Source organism: Bombus vancouverensis, chromosome 7 (genome assembly GCF_051014615.1).
Source record: "Bombus vancouverensis nearcticus chromosome 7, iyBomVanc1_principal, whole genome shotgun sequence".
Lineage (NCBI taxonomy): Eukaryota > Metazoa > Arthropoda > Insecta > Hymenoptera > Apidae > Bombus > Bombus vancouverensis.
Genome location: NC_134917.1, coordinates 10,973,877 through 10,993,634, shown reverse-complemented (window position 1 = coordinate 10,993,634; position 19,758 = coordinate 10,973,877). Strand labels below are relative to the sequence as shown.

Here is a 19,758-nt window from a genome sequence, read left to right as displayed (position 1 = left end):
GACAATAAATATCTGACCGACAGTCGACTGGCCAGTTAAGGTCAAAAGTGCAGCAGCTTGCAATTTCTGCCCGACTTCCTGCCGATGCCCGTGCTCACTAACTCAACCTTCGCGTCCGCAATATGTAATCGGTTCTCTATCGCGGCCTAAGCCTCGCATTAAAGTACCATGTCGAACCCTGGTATTTCTGCGATCGAGTATGCTACGCTTTGCCAACCGGTTCGATAGTCGCCTGTGCTGGATTGTACTTGCTTGCTGTAGAAGAAAACGCGATTCAAAAATCTTGAGCTCGCTATTTCTACCCTTTGATATTATTTCGTGAACTCGGTCGAGCTTGTATTTAAGTTGCTGAAACCGAGATAGGAAATGTTTTACTCGAAGCAGCTGTGCGTAAAGTTAGCAATGAATTGCTTCATACCACTGGCAGTTATTACTTGAATCAATATATCATACATTTATTGTTTCTTTATATGTAAGGTATACCGTATAATATAATAAAATTATATTAGAATCTTTCCCTTCAAACTTCAGTCAAAACTTCGAACACAATATGTAATTTGTTCAATAAATTCATGCTGACAAATAATAAAATTATAACTGTTTGTTGTATGAGCGGCTTCGCGAACTGCATGAAACTATTTTAACAATACGTCGTATATCGTCGCACGTATATCAATATTGTGTCATTAACAAAGATAGAATACAGTGCCTTAATTATCAATATCCATCTGTGTGTTTACCATGAACCTTCCAAGTGCAAGTTAAAAAATCTCTCGTTGATCGACTAGAGCAGATCTCGTGGGACAACCCGTTGACACATAAATATGACACACCGTTAGAGGTGGGCATGAGTCGCGCGCGCATTAACCGTGCAAAACTACGGCATATAAACTTCCTCCTTTGCCGGTGTATAAACCATAAAAGAACGGGGCTCTGGGCCGGCAGACGACCTCGCAACCCGGACTAACTATTAAAAGTTGCAAATTGCTGCAGACACACTGCGGGCCCGACGTTAGCGTACCGGCCGTCTTGGGCACTCCTCCGTCCTATCCTAACTTACTTATCCCGCCAGACTTACTTCCTTACTTACATAGTCACTCGCTTACTTACTTATTCCTAGCCTTGGTATTCCTTATCCTTGCCTCTTTCTGCACCGCAGTTTCCTCGCGTAACATTACTTGTTCATGTTCTTTCCTCGCATCTGCTGCAACTAGTCTGCCGGAACTCCCGAAAGGTGTACCAACCAGGTATACTAAACTTTGGATAACGAAACAACTCTCTGCGCGCGTCGTCGTCGTCGTTGTAGTATTATTTTTCGCATTTGTTAAGGACGAACTTTCAAAACGAGCTCTCGGCCTGCGAAACAGCTGGCCTGTCCCGGCACGATTATGAAGCCGCGTTCACCTATCCGGCCACGTTGATCCGATTATCGACTTATAATTTTCGACAGACAGCGAAATGAAATATTCATTGGACGGGATCGACGAAAACCGATATAAATATTATATCACAGTTCGGCCGCGTTTATCTTTATGTCGGTAATATTTATATACACGCGGAAAATTGCACGGCATCGACGACGATTCCATGTTTTTCAGCCCATTCATTTTCCAAATGTTTCTCGATGGTTTAAATCGCGTTAGCGTTGTATTTTGTTTTGTCATTAGCACAGGGCGAACGCTGTCGTACCAGATTTATTATACGGCTGTCCATATACTTTGTTGTCTATACGGATGAACGAAATTCGTTCATCGTATGACATTCAGGAGAAACATTAAGCATAATGTTTCTTGTATTAGAAAAATATGAATGTAATGCGTGCGTAAGCTATCTTGTTCGTAGCGATGCTACGCATTTTAAATGCCGTGTAGAGAAGTAAGCTTACTTCAAATTAGCACGGTAGACGTTAAGAAAAGCAAAGTAGTCATATTACTGTTTTTATTTCTCTGACTACTCAGTGTTACTTAAATAAAAAGTTACGCGGTTTACTTCCTTCTTAATGTACTTGTAACTGCTTCTTCCAATAAATAAATTTACGAAGTTTTGCTATTATGGTTAAATTGCAACAATAATAATAGTAACATACCATAACAGTTTCATGCTTAATGTTGTAAATATGTATTATTGTATGTTCATTTAAAATTTCAAAGTACATTTATATATTCTCGAGCAATATTTAGAGATAATTAAATAGTTCGTATGAAGTCAACTAATAATGTCGAGTTTATTTAAAACATACTTTGAATACTTCGTAGGGACGTTTGACCAAACTCAGACACGTTTCATTCTCTTCCGAATTTCATTTGTCAGCGGATAAATATCAATTTCGAGAAGGCCATAAATTTTCTGTTGTATCAGTATTGAGCTACTATACGGTACACCGTCTTTGAAGTACTGTTCAAACATTGATTTTGCACTGCTAAATGTTGGCACAGTTCCATTTTTCCTTCATTTATTAGCATACCTTTGAAATCCATCAATGTCACTAATTGACACTTTGAATCTCAAATAATACGAACTATGGATCAAGCAGTACAAACCGGTGATCTGCAAATTCTAAAATTTTCGCTTTTGTATTTTAACGTCTTTCAGAACTCAATTATCCCGTAATCTTTGATAAAAAAAATGTTCTAAATTCTTTATAGAAAATGAAACATAACACGAACAATTTGTATTTCCTTAGTCCGCAATAAATATCTACATTATTTTTTTGTTAGAACAGTGACGTAACTAATAGTAAAAACAATACGATTTTTAAGAAAACGATTTGAAATAAATTTGAAATAAAAAATTATTCGTGGACGTTCTTTAACATTTTGTTTTATAATTGGACCAATGATCTTTGCAATTTTGAGGATCTCTGATAAGATAATGTTTATGCGTATTGCTTACTATTAAAAGAAGAATTAAAACAGATGTTACGTTGTGACAATCTCCCTTTCAAACAGTATAATTTTATTTCTCTTTATTTCTCATCTTAGAAAATGGCCTACTTCTAGACTTGATCTTCGCGATACCTCAAAATCGACAATTTTTTGGATCTGCCTTCCTCTACCATCTCGAATCGACAACGTAACGACCGCCAATTGTTCGTTTATGACAAACAACAGCGAGTACAAACGAATTCCATCCCAAGAGGAAACGTAAATCTACCATAAAAATGACAAATCGTGTGATAAACCTGCGTTACATTGCATTACACATCAATTATCGTTGTTGTTCATTTCGATCATCGTCGTTTTCTTTCCAATTGAGCATCGGTATCACGTTGTAATGGCTAATAAAGCAGATGAAACGCGTATTGTTGCACCCGTTCAGCAAGCGTACGTGTTGTAATAAAGAGCATTAACGGCATTTATTTTACCAGCTAGTTGTGGCTTTCCATTTCTGCTCACGAATATATCCTATAAAGTATTTTGCAAGCTGCACCATGTTGGTATTCGAACAAAGCATCTCATCGACGTAAACGCTTTATCGACCAGAGTATTTTCCCTATGTACGGGAATTTCATCGTAATTCGGTTTAATTATCTCTTGATTATATCGAATTCAGGAACCGCATAGTTAACGTCCTTTTCCCTGGATATGATCGCAAAAACACACGAGTAGATGGTTGAACTGGAGGCGTCATGTCATTTGAATAAATGAAAAGATACAAGGCTCTCGTAATCGAATTAGGTCATAGTGATCGGCGATATGGAATAAATGCGAACTTCCATTTTGTATCTGACGTACACCGCCGCTCGTATTAATCCCAACACTCTGATAGAAATTTATGACAAATTTTAATGACAGGAACCGATACTTATAGTTATTTATCCGTTATTAATCAACAAATTATAAATGTAAATTTTGTTTCAAAAGCTAGAAAACTAATGTACAGAGGATATGCAACTATCAATAGCATAAAGATACGACAAATATGATACGAAAAATTTCTCCTTGTCAGGTATGAACAACATAAATTAATTCTACTTAACACCATTATAAAGAGATATTTCCTATAATGTTCTCTTATTGTTTCAGCTACAAGTTTGCCTACGGTATTCGATGAACTGTAGCAATAATTAAGTGTACAAAGAATGCCAGCGTGATGATGCAGATAACTAAGAAAATGAAAAGTAACGATTCAATATTAGCGCCATATCGTTTGCGTGTATCGTCCATACGGATGACACCATTTTTCCATTAAGTTCGTCTACGATAGCAACGTATGGCAAGGTTTTACTATATTATTCGTTCAACTATTATTTTACTCTTTCTCCTGCGACTTCTATACATGCCGCGCTTAATATTCCTCACGATTAATTACGACCAGTGTAACCAGTCATAAATTCTAAGCAGCGAGTCTTGTACTCGTAGATATGCATTTAGCTTAGCTTTAGAACTTTGGTTTACAGGTGAAATCTCAAGTCCTTTGAACTTGCACGCAATAATCACGTATACTTGTTAGTAATTCACTCTTGATACCGCTATTCTCTTGTACAGATGTGGATACAGATAACTAAGTAACTAGAAATTTACTTTATATTGAAATACATCTGTATAGAGCCGTGTTGGAAACAATAATTTGTTCTTTCTGTATGAAATGAACGGAAAATATGCAACAAGGAATTAAATAATTATTATAATAAGATTACAAGTAAATGTGCATCTTCATGAATCATTTATTATAGTTTTGTTCAGAGTTGATTTCGATTCGTTAATGATGATTAATTAAACACGATGATAATTTCATGAATATCTACGTATTTGAATTTATCATTTAAACGTATAAATATATTTTATGAAATGATAATTCAGTTTCAATCGAATTGTTTTTCCCAGGCTTAATTCCGAAAATCGAATTACTTTTTGTCTTCTCCTTTTTGTAAATGAGTGCTACAAAGATATAGTTACAGTGGAATTCCGTTTATACGAACCCCATTTATATAAACGAAACCTTAGCAGCGCCTGATTAACTGAACATTGGTTGAGTGCTGATTCAACTACCGCCGAACGTCAATCCAGTTATATCAACGTCTAAGACGTAAATTTAATAAGACGTAATGATAAGACGTAAATAGTAGTGGCACGCTTACATATGTGACGATCTCGCGGGCTTCGCAGTCGATGCAAGTTTACAACATTGTTACGCAGATATTTAAGAGCAAATTTTTCATGGATCCTCTTGGGAACATAAACTCCTATTAACTGAACGAAAACTTATCGATGATGGGGAGAAACAAAAGGATTCCTTATATGAACGGCCAGATTATATGGCCTATTGTATTAGCAGAGATGATATAGAACGAATGTGAAAAATGATAAAAGCCTCTTTGATTATGTTGATTATGTAGAGAATTATCTATTATCTATATAATTATATTATTCTATAAATATTAAAAAATCCCTCGGATTACGTAACATTGAATTGACGAAATTAATTACAACGAAAAATCGTCTTTCAGTTGCATTTTTCAATTGCTTTACTTTCTACTACATGTTCAGCCGGATTCGCAACTTGTACGCGGTTTCTTCGAAATGATCTTTGCTATTTATCGAATATCGGCTATGTCGACAGTTGGGTACATCACGATGCATAAAGAATCTAGTTTATGACATCTGTTAAGACCCGACGATACCCAACATGTCCTATTTCCGCCAGTCGAGGTCCTTTCGGCAGTGATATCGCTTCCTGTTGCTGCGGATTACCAGCGGATTATCGTACCGATTTCTAGCGAAAAGATTAACTTGATAATTTGTAAACGAAATTACTCGTCACTTGAGGAAATCCAACTGTCGCAGGGATATGTACGGGGGAAACCGCATAGGTGCTTTATCAGCGAAAACGTTTTACGTTTAACGCGTCTGGCTAGTGAACAGACCGGTATAAATTTGATCGTTTCTTTGTCTTGACTTCCACTCTTGGATATAACCCCATTCTTTCACGGCAATCTTTTTATACCGACAATTTACGTGGTGAAATGTGAAATGTTATCTAGGATGTTTCGCGACAGTTGGGCGGCGTTGAACATTGAATTTCTAAAAGGTGGTCTAGCTTTCAGTTGGAGAAGTTTTACCAAAGCTCCGTGAGAATAAAAGGTTTCTTAAGGCAGCAGAATTTTATATATCTAAGCGTTGAATTATATAATGTTTCATATAATATTTGTAATATATAACACGTTATTTAATGTATTATACAATGTTCTTATTTCATATTTTATTATATAATATAAAATTTTGTTTATCTTGCTACCATCTAAATATATATCGTCTACGGTTCACAAAGGAACGGGTCACTTATACCGAAGCTCAATTTCTTGAATATTTTGGATTCTCAAGTAATCTGAAAGAACTCTGCGATATTTATCAACGTTTCCACTACATTATACATTCATTCGTTAGTCAAATGTTTGGAGCCTTTTTCACAGGAATACAAATTTTTTGGAAGATATCTAAGAGTGAAATTTTGCTTGAATCAACGATATTCAGTTTATTTCTGAATGGATAATTGAGAATCTGTGTATAACGAACGAATACATGTACACTGTTTTCAAACCAATATGTCAGACATATGTATTGATATTTATTACAAGTATTGTCATGAGTTTTCACTATTTCATAAGCGCGAAGATATAATAGTTACAGATGAGGCAACGATAATTAAATCGCATTATATGGAGAGCATGAATTGATAAATCTATTACTGTACGTCAACTAGTTTGTAATTATTAAATTTATCCGAAAGTCATATAAATAGATGGTTAGATAAAACAACGAAATGTTTTATCCTTTTTTGTTCCTCGTTTTATTTCTCATGTATTTTATAATATATAATTGTATTACTATTGCTAGACTACGTATCTAAACATTTAAATAAATTTATATTTCTTTGACTGTTTCAGGAGATGAAAGTTAACTGGGCCACGTCTCCGGGAAACCAACCAAAACAGGACACCAGCAGTAAGTAATATACAATTTATATTTTCATTTCCGTATGTAATTGGATGTCGATAATCGTACTTTCCCTTTTCTGTTACATTAGGATTTCGTTATACTATACGCATAACGCACGTTATAGCAAGTCAATTAATTAATATGCAATTTAAGAAACTGTACGGGTTTTCAAAAACTGGAACAATATCAGAGGTATAAAATTTAATAGGGAATAATAATAGGAATTGTAGAAAATGGCGAAATGGAGGTATTCATGAATTAGTCCAAATATTTTGTTGTTATTGGGTTTGCTTTTAATTCCAATAATGTTGTTAAAAAGAATTAAATTATAATCTTACATGTTACGTAATTATTACTAATGAAGTTTTCAGAAGCGTAATTAGCTTTTGCGCATACAATGCTTATGCTTAAAATTTATTTACTATACCCAATGGAACAACGTTGGCCGAAATGCGATATAAATGAAATAATTAATTTCAACCCTCCATATTAAGCAATACGAGATTAAAATTTTCTTAATACAGCAAGTGCAAATTATTGTTAAATATTGATTGAAACGCTCCAAAAGATTGTGAATCATTATCCTTCTTTGGACACAGATTAAGCCTATCAGCCGGATATTTTTAAAGACTCTATTACATAGAACAAACCTTTGTATCAGTGAAAAATGTTTTATTTGACACACGGCCAATATAAAGAGGTCCGTTAATTTGTATGCGTTGCGATATTCAATTCATCGAGACTCGTTTTATTGAATAGACGATGTAGGTATTTTAAAGTCAGCATACGCTGTCAATGTTACGATAATATATTGTTTTTCTAAGACATCATTTAACGCGATAGCGTATGTCAAACAAGTTTATAAATTATTAGGAATACAGATGTTTTTCTTTCATTACTTTCAGGTTTCTTTGCGTTCAATTACGTTCAAAGTATTGTCTGAAACACTTAGGTTTTTATTATTAATTTCATTATTATGTTTAATATTTTATTCACACTTTCTATTGTTTATTCTGATAATTCATTAATTCTTAGAAATTCACCATTATTTTCTATTATTAATTATAATATTTGAAAGAAGTTATAAGTTGCGTTAGTTATTCTTAAGGAATAATTCTTAGAAGAGAATTAAGCGAAACAAGTAGATCTACATTAATTCGATTTGCAGATTCTAGCTAATTCTTTGTGGAATAAATTACTCGTTTATAGCCCCGGAAACTTCACAGTTACTGTGGGAATTGAATATATGTAGGTCTCTAAACATCTTATCGTTGACCTTTAATCCTTTCGCAAGTTCTAGATTGTCCTTATTTAGGCGTTAATTACGGATACTTAAATGGAATTAGTTTCGTGGGTATAGTGTATCAAGTAACACTGTTCTACCACGGCAACGATTCCGACTTAAAAGAAGTTACATAAAATAGCAACATGGGCATAAATAGCTTTATATTAAACTATTTTACACTATGTAGAACTAAGTAGAAATTTTAGCGTAAAATAGATTACTATTTTATTATTAACCGTCTCTTACTTTCGCAACTTAATCTGCCCCTCGTACGTCAAATTGACACAATGGTGAAACATCGATGAAATGAAAGATAAATAATTAATTTTCCTGTTTGTCGTTTACATGCATTCACACTGATCCCCCTTCAGAATCATCGGATTTCATTCGCACGTATTTGACTTCGCATTATCGTTCTTGGCTTTGTCTCGCGGCGAGGAGAAGAACGAAGAGAAGGCACAAAGCTCTTCCTCCCTTCCTCATATTCACATCAAATTTCGATATTCAAAGCTATACATGTCTAGCTTCATACTAAAGCGGTTGTACGATGAACGCATAATTGTTGTGCAACAATTACGAAACACTGAGATAGTCGTCAATGGACTTGCTAAGAATAACGTGTGTCAGATTGACACATAGGGTTCTTTTTGTAACAAACGTTGTTTCATAAATATATATATACATTCCATATTAAAAAAGTAAATTATAAAGTCTGAGATCAATTTTTCTTAGAATAGCGTCATCTTTCACGTGAAAAATATGTACGGGCGAAGGTTAAGCTGTTGCTAATATTCGAAAAGCTAAGTTAGAGAATATACGTAATTCTGCAAACATTAAAATATTCAGTCTTTCCATTTCAAAGTATTAATTTATTACCGAAGGGTTCAGTATTTTTCCACACTCTTCCGGTAAATCAGCCGAATTATTAGGTCGTTCGAAAAGTTTCTTTCGTTTTATAAGGAAATAATGGATGCACAATATTCTTCGTTGTACATTATTTTGTCGAATTACGTATGATCCATCTTATTCCATCAAGATAAAGATTACAACGTCCGACAGAATAGATTTCATGTTTGTATAAAGATGCGTTGTCGTAAAAGACGTATCTGTAAAAGAAAGACACTTTTCGGGCAACCTAATACTTGACGCAGCTTACCTATTACGCATACTTTATGCAGCTATCCGATATCACATATTTTAACGCTTCATTCATTGGAAATAAAAAATATGTTAGCGAAAGTTAGGGGAAAATTGTAGGTGAGAATCCCAGCGATGCGCGTAAGTAGAAAATTAAGAATAAAACATTGCATTTCGCGTATAATGCCGTATAATCTTTAGAAAGAAGAAAACAAAGTGAGAATTAAATCGATATAGAGCAGAGTAATCATTTTGAGGAACATCTTGCTCGATTTTGCCGGAACAATGATTTAAAAGTTTCGTTATCAGATGGAATATTATACAAATCAGGTACATATTCATGAATCGGTAAAATTACGGCGTAGAACTTGAAGTAACAGTTTCGTGTATTCGTACTATAATTTCTGCGTATAAGGGCTGTCCGGTACAGCAGTGGTTAGGCATTAAACGTACGTCACTTGGTAAGCTCCTTCGCTCTCTGTTCCCCTATCTACGGAGAAGCACAGCCGCAGACCAGTAAACCCGTCATAAGTACTTCCTTTCTAGGGATTTCCGTCGTTTCTATTTAGCAAAGAAAGAAGAAAAAAAGAGAAAGAAAAGAACGAAAAAGGTAAAACGAAAAGAAAAATTAATATGATTCTACGCAAATATCTTTCAGCATGAATCATTGAAAATTACCTTCCCGAATAACTTCGTTTTATTTCTCGCGTTTTATTACGCAATAGGATTGGCAGATTCGAAATCCTACTACTTTCTGCGAGTTATTGGAAACTATTAAACGGCGGATTGTTCACGGTGTAAAATATTTCTTTGAAACCCGTCCTCTCCTCCGAGATCATGACCTTTTGCGCGAAAAGCAGAGAACCTCTAACGCTTTTGCGCTGGCGCTCGACTCCGTGTTTTCCGTTTCGCTCTTTTAAATTCTGTTTAACGTTGATGTCTCGTTTAATTTCCGTGTTTTGTGCACGCACAAAAGACGGGAAAAATTTCATTATGCCGCAAGTACTTTCAATTAACCGGGAAAACTTATTATAATTAAATACACGCCGACGTTCCATTTGGCTAATTACGTTTGCAAATACCAGAAGTATTTGCTTATCATGGCAGATAATTTGTCCGAGAGCATCGATAATAATATCGAGCAACGTGTGTCAAGTGCCGACTGTTCGAAGAAGGCAACGCTCGTCACAATGTGAAACAATTGCTAAAATATATAATATTTTGTAAGTTAAATGGACATTTTTGTATTCAGGAATATTTGTTCGACAAAGCATAATTTAAACTCTTAAAGGTATCCTGTAGTATATATGAATACCAGGAATTCACAGAGACAAAGAAGATTGTATTTCGCATTATTAGATTGTTTAATTTAATTAAGTTTACGGCATAAAATTTAATAAATACGCGTATTTGTTCCATTGCCAAATTAAAATTTGTTCAACGCTTGAAATCTAATTCGAGTGGAAAAGAGTTGAATTTAAATTCTGGGCCTATCTACAGTTTCTTATATAAGACGGTGAATATTCCACGATATTTCTTGGATTATTTATTCAACATTCAATCTTGAGTCAAGTTAAAAAGCCACGAGATTATCAAAATCCAATAATATTCTATGATTTCATTGAAATATTTTTGACGCTTCCGTGCTTTCTTACAGATAGCAGTAAATAAGATTATAACAAATTAAATTAAAATTAAATATAAAAAAATAAAATTTAATAAATAAAATGAAATTAAATAATTAATTAAAACGACCAAACGTTCCCTTTCATTAGGTATTATAAAAATTTACTCGAGTCTTCCAATGTTACAACATTGTCTAACTAAGTTTAATAAAGTATCGGGTAACAACATTGAATATCAGCGATGATGTCATAAATAACAGAAGGAGATCTGCTTATCTTACCTCTCTAGCCTGCCGTACATACGAGAAAGGCCAAAGAGTGAACACGTGTGTCCTTTTCCTATTATACATGTACGCCCGGGCGACGAATGCGTGTGCGTGTTTGAAATTCAGTGAGGGGTGGCGGCAATATTTAACTCAGTCTGAAATTCCTCTTTTTATAGACTTGTAAAACCGTGACAGGCACATGGGACCCGATCCTCTGCCTCCCCTTTCCCCATGTTTCAGCCATATCGTTCTCTGTTCAGCCCTTGTTACCCTCGCTCTTCGTCGTACAGTTGCCCCATCTGAAACGGTTAGATGGTGTTCCTGTATCTCTCGTCGTTCTTCCGACCAGCTTTCCCATTGCTGGCCCTCTTTCGTCCTCCCATACTTCTCGAATCCTCCTTCACCCCTGTCCACCCCTCGACGATCCCCTTTCGAAGCCGCGCCGTACCTCCCCGCGGACAAATGCAAAACTAAAACGCGCCTCCCCTATTCTCTGTGTAAATATGGTCGGGAACTACTGCACGGTCGTTGAACGGGGTGAGCACACTTTTTCCAACCCCACCTCCCCTCCCCACCGTCGTTTTCCATCCTCTACGATCGCATTCCCTACCCACGTTCACGAAGAGTGGATAGCTGTGTACGCGTTGTGGCTACAACCGAGACGAGGAATACCAAGGCGGCGAAGGCCCACGGTTGTTTTACTTTTCCGTAAGGGGATGCTACGAAACTTCGGCACATTGGTACACCTGCGCATCCTGCAACTGCGGACTCTCACCGTTTACTCGCCGGTCGAGCGTATATTACGCAAGCCTACGAAACCGTGCTACAACTTGCAGCGTATTTGTGGACCGGCAAATATATACAGTATCATAGCGCGTGATATATGAATCTCTATAGGTTCGTCGTAAGATATTGGCGATCTTCTGTCTGCCTAGAAAAATGCTTCGCGATACGTTAAAGTATATAAGTGAATAAAGGGAATCGATGGGGAAGATCGATGGTTAACGTTTGATGTTTGAGCGATTTTGTTTCTGGTATGGTTATAGTAGTCATCTATATTTTCGATATAATTTAGGAAATGAGAAACACACGTATTAGTTTCTATAGTTTGCAAGAATAGTTTTCGAGGGGGTGGAAATGTGATCGGTTTGAAAGGAACTGCAGCAGAGTAAACTCTATGAATTCAGTAAAAATATATTTAAACAGGAAGCCTATGAGATTCATCCTCGCGTATTTTAACACTTTTTTCAGGAATAATTATGTAAAATAATTCTTCTCATTACGATATTTTTCTACACATTGCCTTATAGGTAAATATTATCATATCATAAATGATTAGGATTTCCTGTTGAAAATCGAAGCTGTATATTAATCAGAAGATCAGGTCATACCGAAATCGTACAAGTTCTAAGTTACTTCAACCGACGAATGAGAACTTTAGAACGATGATCGTTTATGAACGGTCGTAATGCATGCTTGGGGAATCAGCTACGCAAAGGAATATTATCCAAAGATGATATACTGTGTTACGTATAGCTGGAATGTAATGAGAGGAGATTTTGACAGTTATATTCAGCAAGAGAGAAACCTTTCGGACTTTTATGGTTTTAAATCTCCTTCATAATACGCATCATAAAAGGATACAATTTTTATGGTGCCTTGTAACGTGTCATCGGGATTTACGTCGAGGACGATGGGATACATGCGAGTAGGTTATTGCAATTGTAACGAGTTGCGCAACATGGCTATGTAATATCTGTAAAATATCATACACATTAATATACTGTTGTACAAAATGTACAAATTTTCAAACATTTCCTACGTGTAAATTTAAGAACTTGCGGATACTGTAACTGTAGTTTCAATTATCTTGTCACAATTAAGAGCTACTTAAAGTAATACTCATTGCAATATTCGTGAAAAGGAAACTGCACTCACTGTATCGTACTTTTTTTCACATCCCATTATAGACATTTTCAAGCTTTCACCGATAGTACAGATATCAAGCGAGACGATGATCTAAACTTTTAAACAAAATTGTCCTGTCACAGAATATCACGGAAAATCCGCATCCAGCAAACAAGCAACCGTGTTGAATGTGTTACAACTACAAGGTTAGAAAATTCTATTCCTCCACGTCTATCGTGGAATAACGAACAAATCTTGTCCATTTTACAGCGGATCGGAACAAAAACATTTTTCACGTGTGCGGCAAAAAGCAACGGGACATTCCTTGACCCGTTCCATAGAGTAAGATGTTATTACGACTATTCCGAAAGACGAACTCGTGGAAGGAAGCTGGGTTGAAAAAGAAGGGAATTCACGTTCCATTTTCTTCATATGATCATCGTCGGTGGAGTGTCGCGAAGGAACAAAAAGAGAGCAAAAGTTGCGAGCCTTGAAAGCATAGGATGGCGTCGGTGCACGGTGTAGAACGAAACGAGAGAAAAAGGGCTGGAAAGAGAAAGAAAGCGGATTGGAAGGTCGTGGTGTAGAGCCGGATTGAGCTTGACTGGTAGACTGCGTAATCGCGCATCGTTTTTCCTGCATTATGAATCGCGCCAGGGGATAATCGTGCCAGTATTTACGGAGCTTTTCGGCACAAAGGGGTTACACCGCGAGTCCCACTCCCGTATTCCGTTTATCACTGGCAAAGTGTTTACCGTTAGACCATAAGCAGCACGCCTTTGCTGTTTATATGCATTACTGGAGCTGTTATCGTTATTAACAAAACACAAGCTGTCTTTCCCGTGTCTCTCATTTTCTGTCACGTACATCCCGCCAACGCCAGTTTTACCCGCTCGGGGCTCGTCGCGCTCGTTCCATCCCTCCGCTTCTCTTTCGCTCCGTTCACGCTCTGTCGTCTAGCGTTTTCGCGTATATACATCTTGTCGCGTGCTTTCTCATTCGCCAACTTGTCCTTTTTTTTCATCTCCGTCTCTTCCTCCGTCTCCTTCTCTTCTAACTTCTCTCCCACCTCCTCCCTCGACGTGGTACTTAAATTTAATGACTCGCGAAAGAGCAGGAAATTTCGCGAGTCGTGTTTCTTTATTAATGTACGTGTACGTGGGAATAATGTGTAGGTTTGTGCTGTGAAGCGACCCGTCCACGCAGTGGCCGCTCCTCATAGCGAGCATAAATATTTTTCACTAATTCGCGTCATTAATTCTCGCGCTCGTGTAATTTGTACACTTTCTTCTTTTCTTTCTTTTTTCTTTCTCTCACCCTCTCTCTTTCTCTCTCTTACGCGCGCTCTTTCTCGTTTTTTTATCCTTTTCTCTTTCGCTCAAGCTTCCTTTTAGAACTGTCGCGCGTGAAACGGTTACCCTTCTCGTAGTTTATGCCGTTTAAAATGATAAGCAACGTTTGTATTACGAATGAATGTATGCCAAACGAATGTTCTGAAATACTCGCGTACGAAATAGGATTTCTAATTAATTATCGCGACGATTTGTTAATTTTTCGAACGAATAGAGCAATTGCTCTTTGATGGTTTTATTTTCAGTTTACTTTTTATTAGAGAAGGCTGTCGTGACGAAAGTAGCGTTCTTTTATTACGAGCGCGCAACAACACTGTTAAAATGGAAAATGAAAGAAACAATGCAAATGTAGCTAATTTGATGGAAATGTCTTGGAATCTCTGAGCTTGGCTTATACGGTAGGATATACTAATTAAATATGAAGCATCTGAAAAATATGAAACCAACGTAACCTACGATGAATGTAATTGCATTTTGCGTTTGTAATCTTATTGGAATCATATTGGAACGTTATGGAGTTTCCCTCTCATTTTCAAGCTCACTTGACATAATTTAATCACTACGCATTTATTCTGATACATTCAGGATCATTTGAGTAGAAAAAAGACCGGTGGCCTCTATAGGAGTGACCAACGTTATAGCTATAAGATTACTTCACGTTCGAATAAACAAGTTTTCATGAAAGAATTTCTATCGAGAGACAGGTGCAGATAACATTACTCATTACAATACATCGATACCGTAAATACGATAGTGTCCAATATGAAAGATACACAAAACGTTTCAATTTAATCGAATAAAAGCATCCAGTCATTAAAGCATAGAAAAAGTTTGCCAAGAAAAATATACTTCGACTTAAACGAAAGCTATTCTCGCGGGAAACGTCAGAACCGACAAAAATAATCCAAAAATGAGTATTAATATGGGAACTTTGGTACAGCCGATATTACGTGACGAAGTTTTCACTTGCTTTCCAATTCTCCCGCAACGCAATTCGAGAGCTATCAAATCAACGGATTGATCCATACATATGCATGTACATGCACGTGGACTGGCTCGGCATTCCAGAAATTCTCACGAGGTATCATTTGTAAGAGTCAAGCACATGCAACGTTACGATCGTCAACGAGAAAACCAAGAATCCCTCGTACGTATCGCGAGACGTAAGAAACGGTCATTAATCGGATACGGTGGGTTCCAGCAGGTCTCTCGAGTTGTAAACGAGCGAGGGAGGCGTACAGGTGTGTAGTGACATTCGCGTTCGCGCAATAGCCGCGTTTAACTGACGACACGATCAGCTCGATGAACCGAGAGAATAGGATCGGGCGCGGTAGACAAGTGCATCGTGCATTCTCTTTGTCCTCGATGTTGTACGGAAACCGAGGTTCTCGCGCACACGTCCCAGTAGCATCCTGCCTGGACCTCGTGGTGTATCGCGTTACTACCGGTGGTGTGTAGCGTTGTGCGGTGAAAGCACTGCGGATAGCATTTGTGGGTAGCGCACGGGTCGACGAGGGAATCGGTAAACCCCCGTGTACGGAGGGCGTCTGCGAGATCAGGCCGCGTGCACGCTGCCATCATATATCGTCTAATAGACACGAGGATACGCGCGGCTTTGCCCTGCAGGCTTATGTCACTTAACCTCTCAACATCGGTGCTCGATTTTGTCGCACGAGATCCGCCGTTGGAGATTACACGAGCCACAATTTATCGCTGGAATTTGTTAGTCGAATCGAGCTGATCTACAACTCCCGGCCTCCATTGGCAAATAGAAAATTTCGTCTCGACCCGGTTGTCTATAGCGGTTGTTCCACATTCGAAAGCCTGTTCGTTGCGTTTCGCGGTTCCCAGATTGCACTGTGATTTTTCGGCCGATCGAAACCAAGCGCGACTAACGCGAGATTGGATAGACGAGTCGAAAGCGCCGGGGCAAATATTGTTTTTTAATATTGTCGAAGTGTCAGCCGATTTTCGACCAGGAAATGAATAACGTCTGGCTGCCCAACGCGACGTTACGCTATGCGACGTAGCAAAATTGCCAACCGTGTACAATTAGTATATTGCTTATAATACGTACGACGCGTGTGATTATACGCGTAGGAGGGGCATTAACGAACAGCGTACAAGGTTTGCTGATAATTACAGGTGCGGAAAGAAAAACACGAGATGATTATTGCGTTTGCCCATCAGGTTCCACCGCACGGAAAACAATCAGATCCCCGTGCAATTTTTATCCCGGTCGGTTACAAAGGAAATCTGCGCGAAAAAAATTCGTTGTTCTTGCGGACTCGGCGCTTTAAAGATTATTTTCACGTGCGCCCATCGGCGTTCCGTTGATGGAAGGATACGCGCTTTAATCAAGTTAATGCAACCACGCTCCACCTCTGTTCGCCCGAACTTCGCGTGCACACGCCTCGCGTACGTGTCCGTGAACACCGATCAGGGTGACTTTTATGAACGTTACACACTTTGGAAACGGTGCCGCCGCGTGCCAACCGGAACCTCGAGCCACAGGCCGCTTCTTACGAGCACGTTTCTCGCAGATTGGTTCGAAGAAAAATGCGGACTCAATTTGGAAACCGTCTTTTCGATATTTTCCACGAAAGATTTCGATGATTCTCAGACTACAGCGTGACGATGGCGATTTCGGACGTGTAATTGTCTTTTTAACGCAGTTGATTAGATGGTTGGTAGGTTTTATACGTGTTCCATATATGGTATTAAAATACCAATACACCAGCAATCCATAGTTTTTACGAGAAAATGTATCATTACGCGTTATTAAGTAAATTACAGATTGTTATTGCCGTTTCTTATTGCCACTCGTCATTTCGAACACAACACGTTCACCTCTTTCGATTTCGATCACGTCGAGGTCACCAATTTGAAGTGGATCAAACGTGTAGGTTTGTTTGATAAAGAAACGAGTGAATGAATTCGTAATAGTCCGATGTATCAAAATCAGCATAACTACAAGAGGTAGTATATGCTAGTTGTAATCGACGCTCGCTCAATGCTCTATGCCGATCGAAGGAAGGATAACAATACACTGTCTTAGGGAACACGTTCATACATTTATATCGACGAATGTTACCACAAAAACTTAACCTTCTTATGTAGCTCTATCTAAAGGTGACAAGAAACAGCAATAACAATCTGTCCAGAGTTCATTTACCTCTAGACTTGTAAACCAAAACAATCTTTAGTATTCAAAGGTACAATAATATGGGTCTCTCCCAGACTTGAACGTTTTTTACGTTCATACAATGTTATCAAAATCCAACGTTTCAAAGAATTGAGATACGTACATTAAAGATTTTACACTATCTATGACATATCTTTAATATTGTAACATCGGGAATAAATATTATTGATGATTTATTTACAATAAATGGATTGTACAGATGTTGATTAAACAGAAGAACGATGGTTGTTTAATGTGAACTAGTCGCAATAACGAACTATAATTTAGACAATTCAATAGTTAATTTGCAATTCTCGTCACCACGGATCCAACGCTCTCTCTCTCTCTCTCTCTCTCACGCGGACCACACTCTCACGACAACGCTAGCGACACTATCCCGACAACGCAACTCGCACTCTCTGACTTCTCGATTCACACTCCCTGGCTTCTCTACTGACCCTTCTGACTCTTCTTAGACCCACCACGCACATGTTCCGCAACCACTCGTGACCAGGGTCATGTAGGCCTTTTCTACGAAACTGTTCGATTGAAGGACCGACGACACATTGATGGACCCGACGGCGCCTCGGCTCTCGCGACATTGTTTATGGTTTATCTATATATTTATATCTATATAATATCTATATATTTTATTTTCAAATCACCAGCATACTCAAACGTTAGACTACGCGGCAATTTTTCAAATGTATGCAAGCAAGTTGGAAATCAAAATTTGCAGTATACTTTTAATTCGTCCTTGAAATTGAGAAATTACCCTGCTAATTTTCGTCGTTAATAAAGATTCGTAAGGGCAAGAAACGAAGTCTCCTGAGTTCGCGGTGCAGCTTGGCGTGAGTTAAAAACGTAGAAGAATTGGCACGGAAGATAAACACGGCCGGACTTGCCCAGTGACCGAACATTACTATGTTAAGAGTTCTCGGGAGAGATGTAGGGGTTGTTGCGTGGTATCCCCCGAACGGACGGAATAACATCGTTGGATAAGACTACGATATTGAACAGTGAGAATCACTGCAATCCCCGGTGTGTGATAACTCAGGTAGCGTGAATAAGCTGACCTCTCTTTGCTAGAATATACCGCCATTTATGCAACAACACAGCATCGCAGTTCTCGCGTCCAACTCTTTACCCTCACATTCGCACAGAATCCAGTATGTGCGCTCTGTACATGGCCAGCGATTTAACATCCTATCGTTTTACGGCACTCGTTAAACGTACAGCGGATACGAATGCTGCTGTATGTGTTCTGATTCCACGCGAATGTCCCTGTCTGCTTTCGTAAAAACTGTCCACATCGGAACAAATACCTTTTTTTTCGGATGCTGTTTTCTGACGCGACGCTATTTCCTGTCATTTTGCGTTCCTGCACGATGGATTGCGACGAGACTCGATTTGTTCCTTCCTTTCGCGTATGCTCATTTCAGAATTACAAATTTCTCGTTGTACGCAGTAATTGCATGACTAATCTTGGTTCTTGTTTGGAAAATAATTATGATTTATATTAACCTGTGAAATCGAATTGACGTTTGCGAGGAAAAGGTACGACATCAATTTTTCACAAGTAATCTGTTTAAATCGCCTAATTCTAATGGCTAGACGCAGTTCTCCAATTATTTGTTTTCTAACGTAAAGCGAAACATATGCAGAGGTAAGTTCGAACTAGCTTGTGAACTCGAGTTTACAAGCAAGCATACAAGCAAAAATGATCGTAATAATAAGTTAACAGTTAAATCACAACTTAAAACGTCAGTCAGTGTAATTTGTAACAATAAGTATCTATTATTTATTGGTAGAATGTCTATCGTTTCAATTTATTAAATTATACGGAACACCACCGAAGGAAAAATACATCGAGACAAACAACATAGTCTTAAGAGTTTGTCGAAAGTATAAAACAAAGTATGTATACATCGCTCTAGGTTCGATTTGTACAAAAAACGAAGTGTACTTAAAATTGTGTTTCGAAACGACAATAGGATCCCGGCTATCATTGAGTGGCGGAACAATAATTAAATATCAATCGCCGCCGCTCCACAGAGAATTTT

The 19,758-nt window shown here is 37.8% G+C and overlaps 1 protein-coding gene across 5 annotated transcripts in view; it reads left to right on the top strand.

Moving 5' to 3' along the window:
- Positions 1 to 19,758, top strand: part of LOC117159114 (uncharacterized) — a 585,240-nt gene that overhangs the window by 238,266 nt on the left and 327,216 nt on the right. For all 5 annotated transcript variants that reach the window (XM_033338664.2, XM_033338665.2, XM_076619743.1 and 2 more), the window contains exon 2: positions 6,887 to 6,944. In XM_033338664.2, the coding sequence (XP_033194555.1) occupies positions 6,887 to 6,944 (58 nt within the window). The remainder of the gene's footprint in view (positions 1 to 6,886; positions 6,945 to 19,758) is intronic.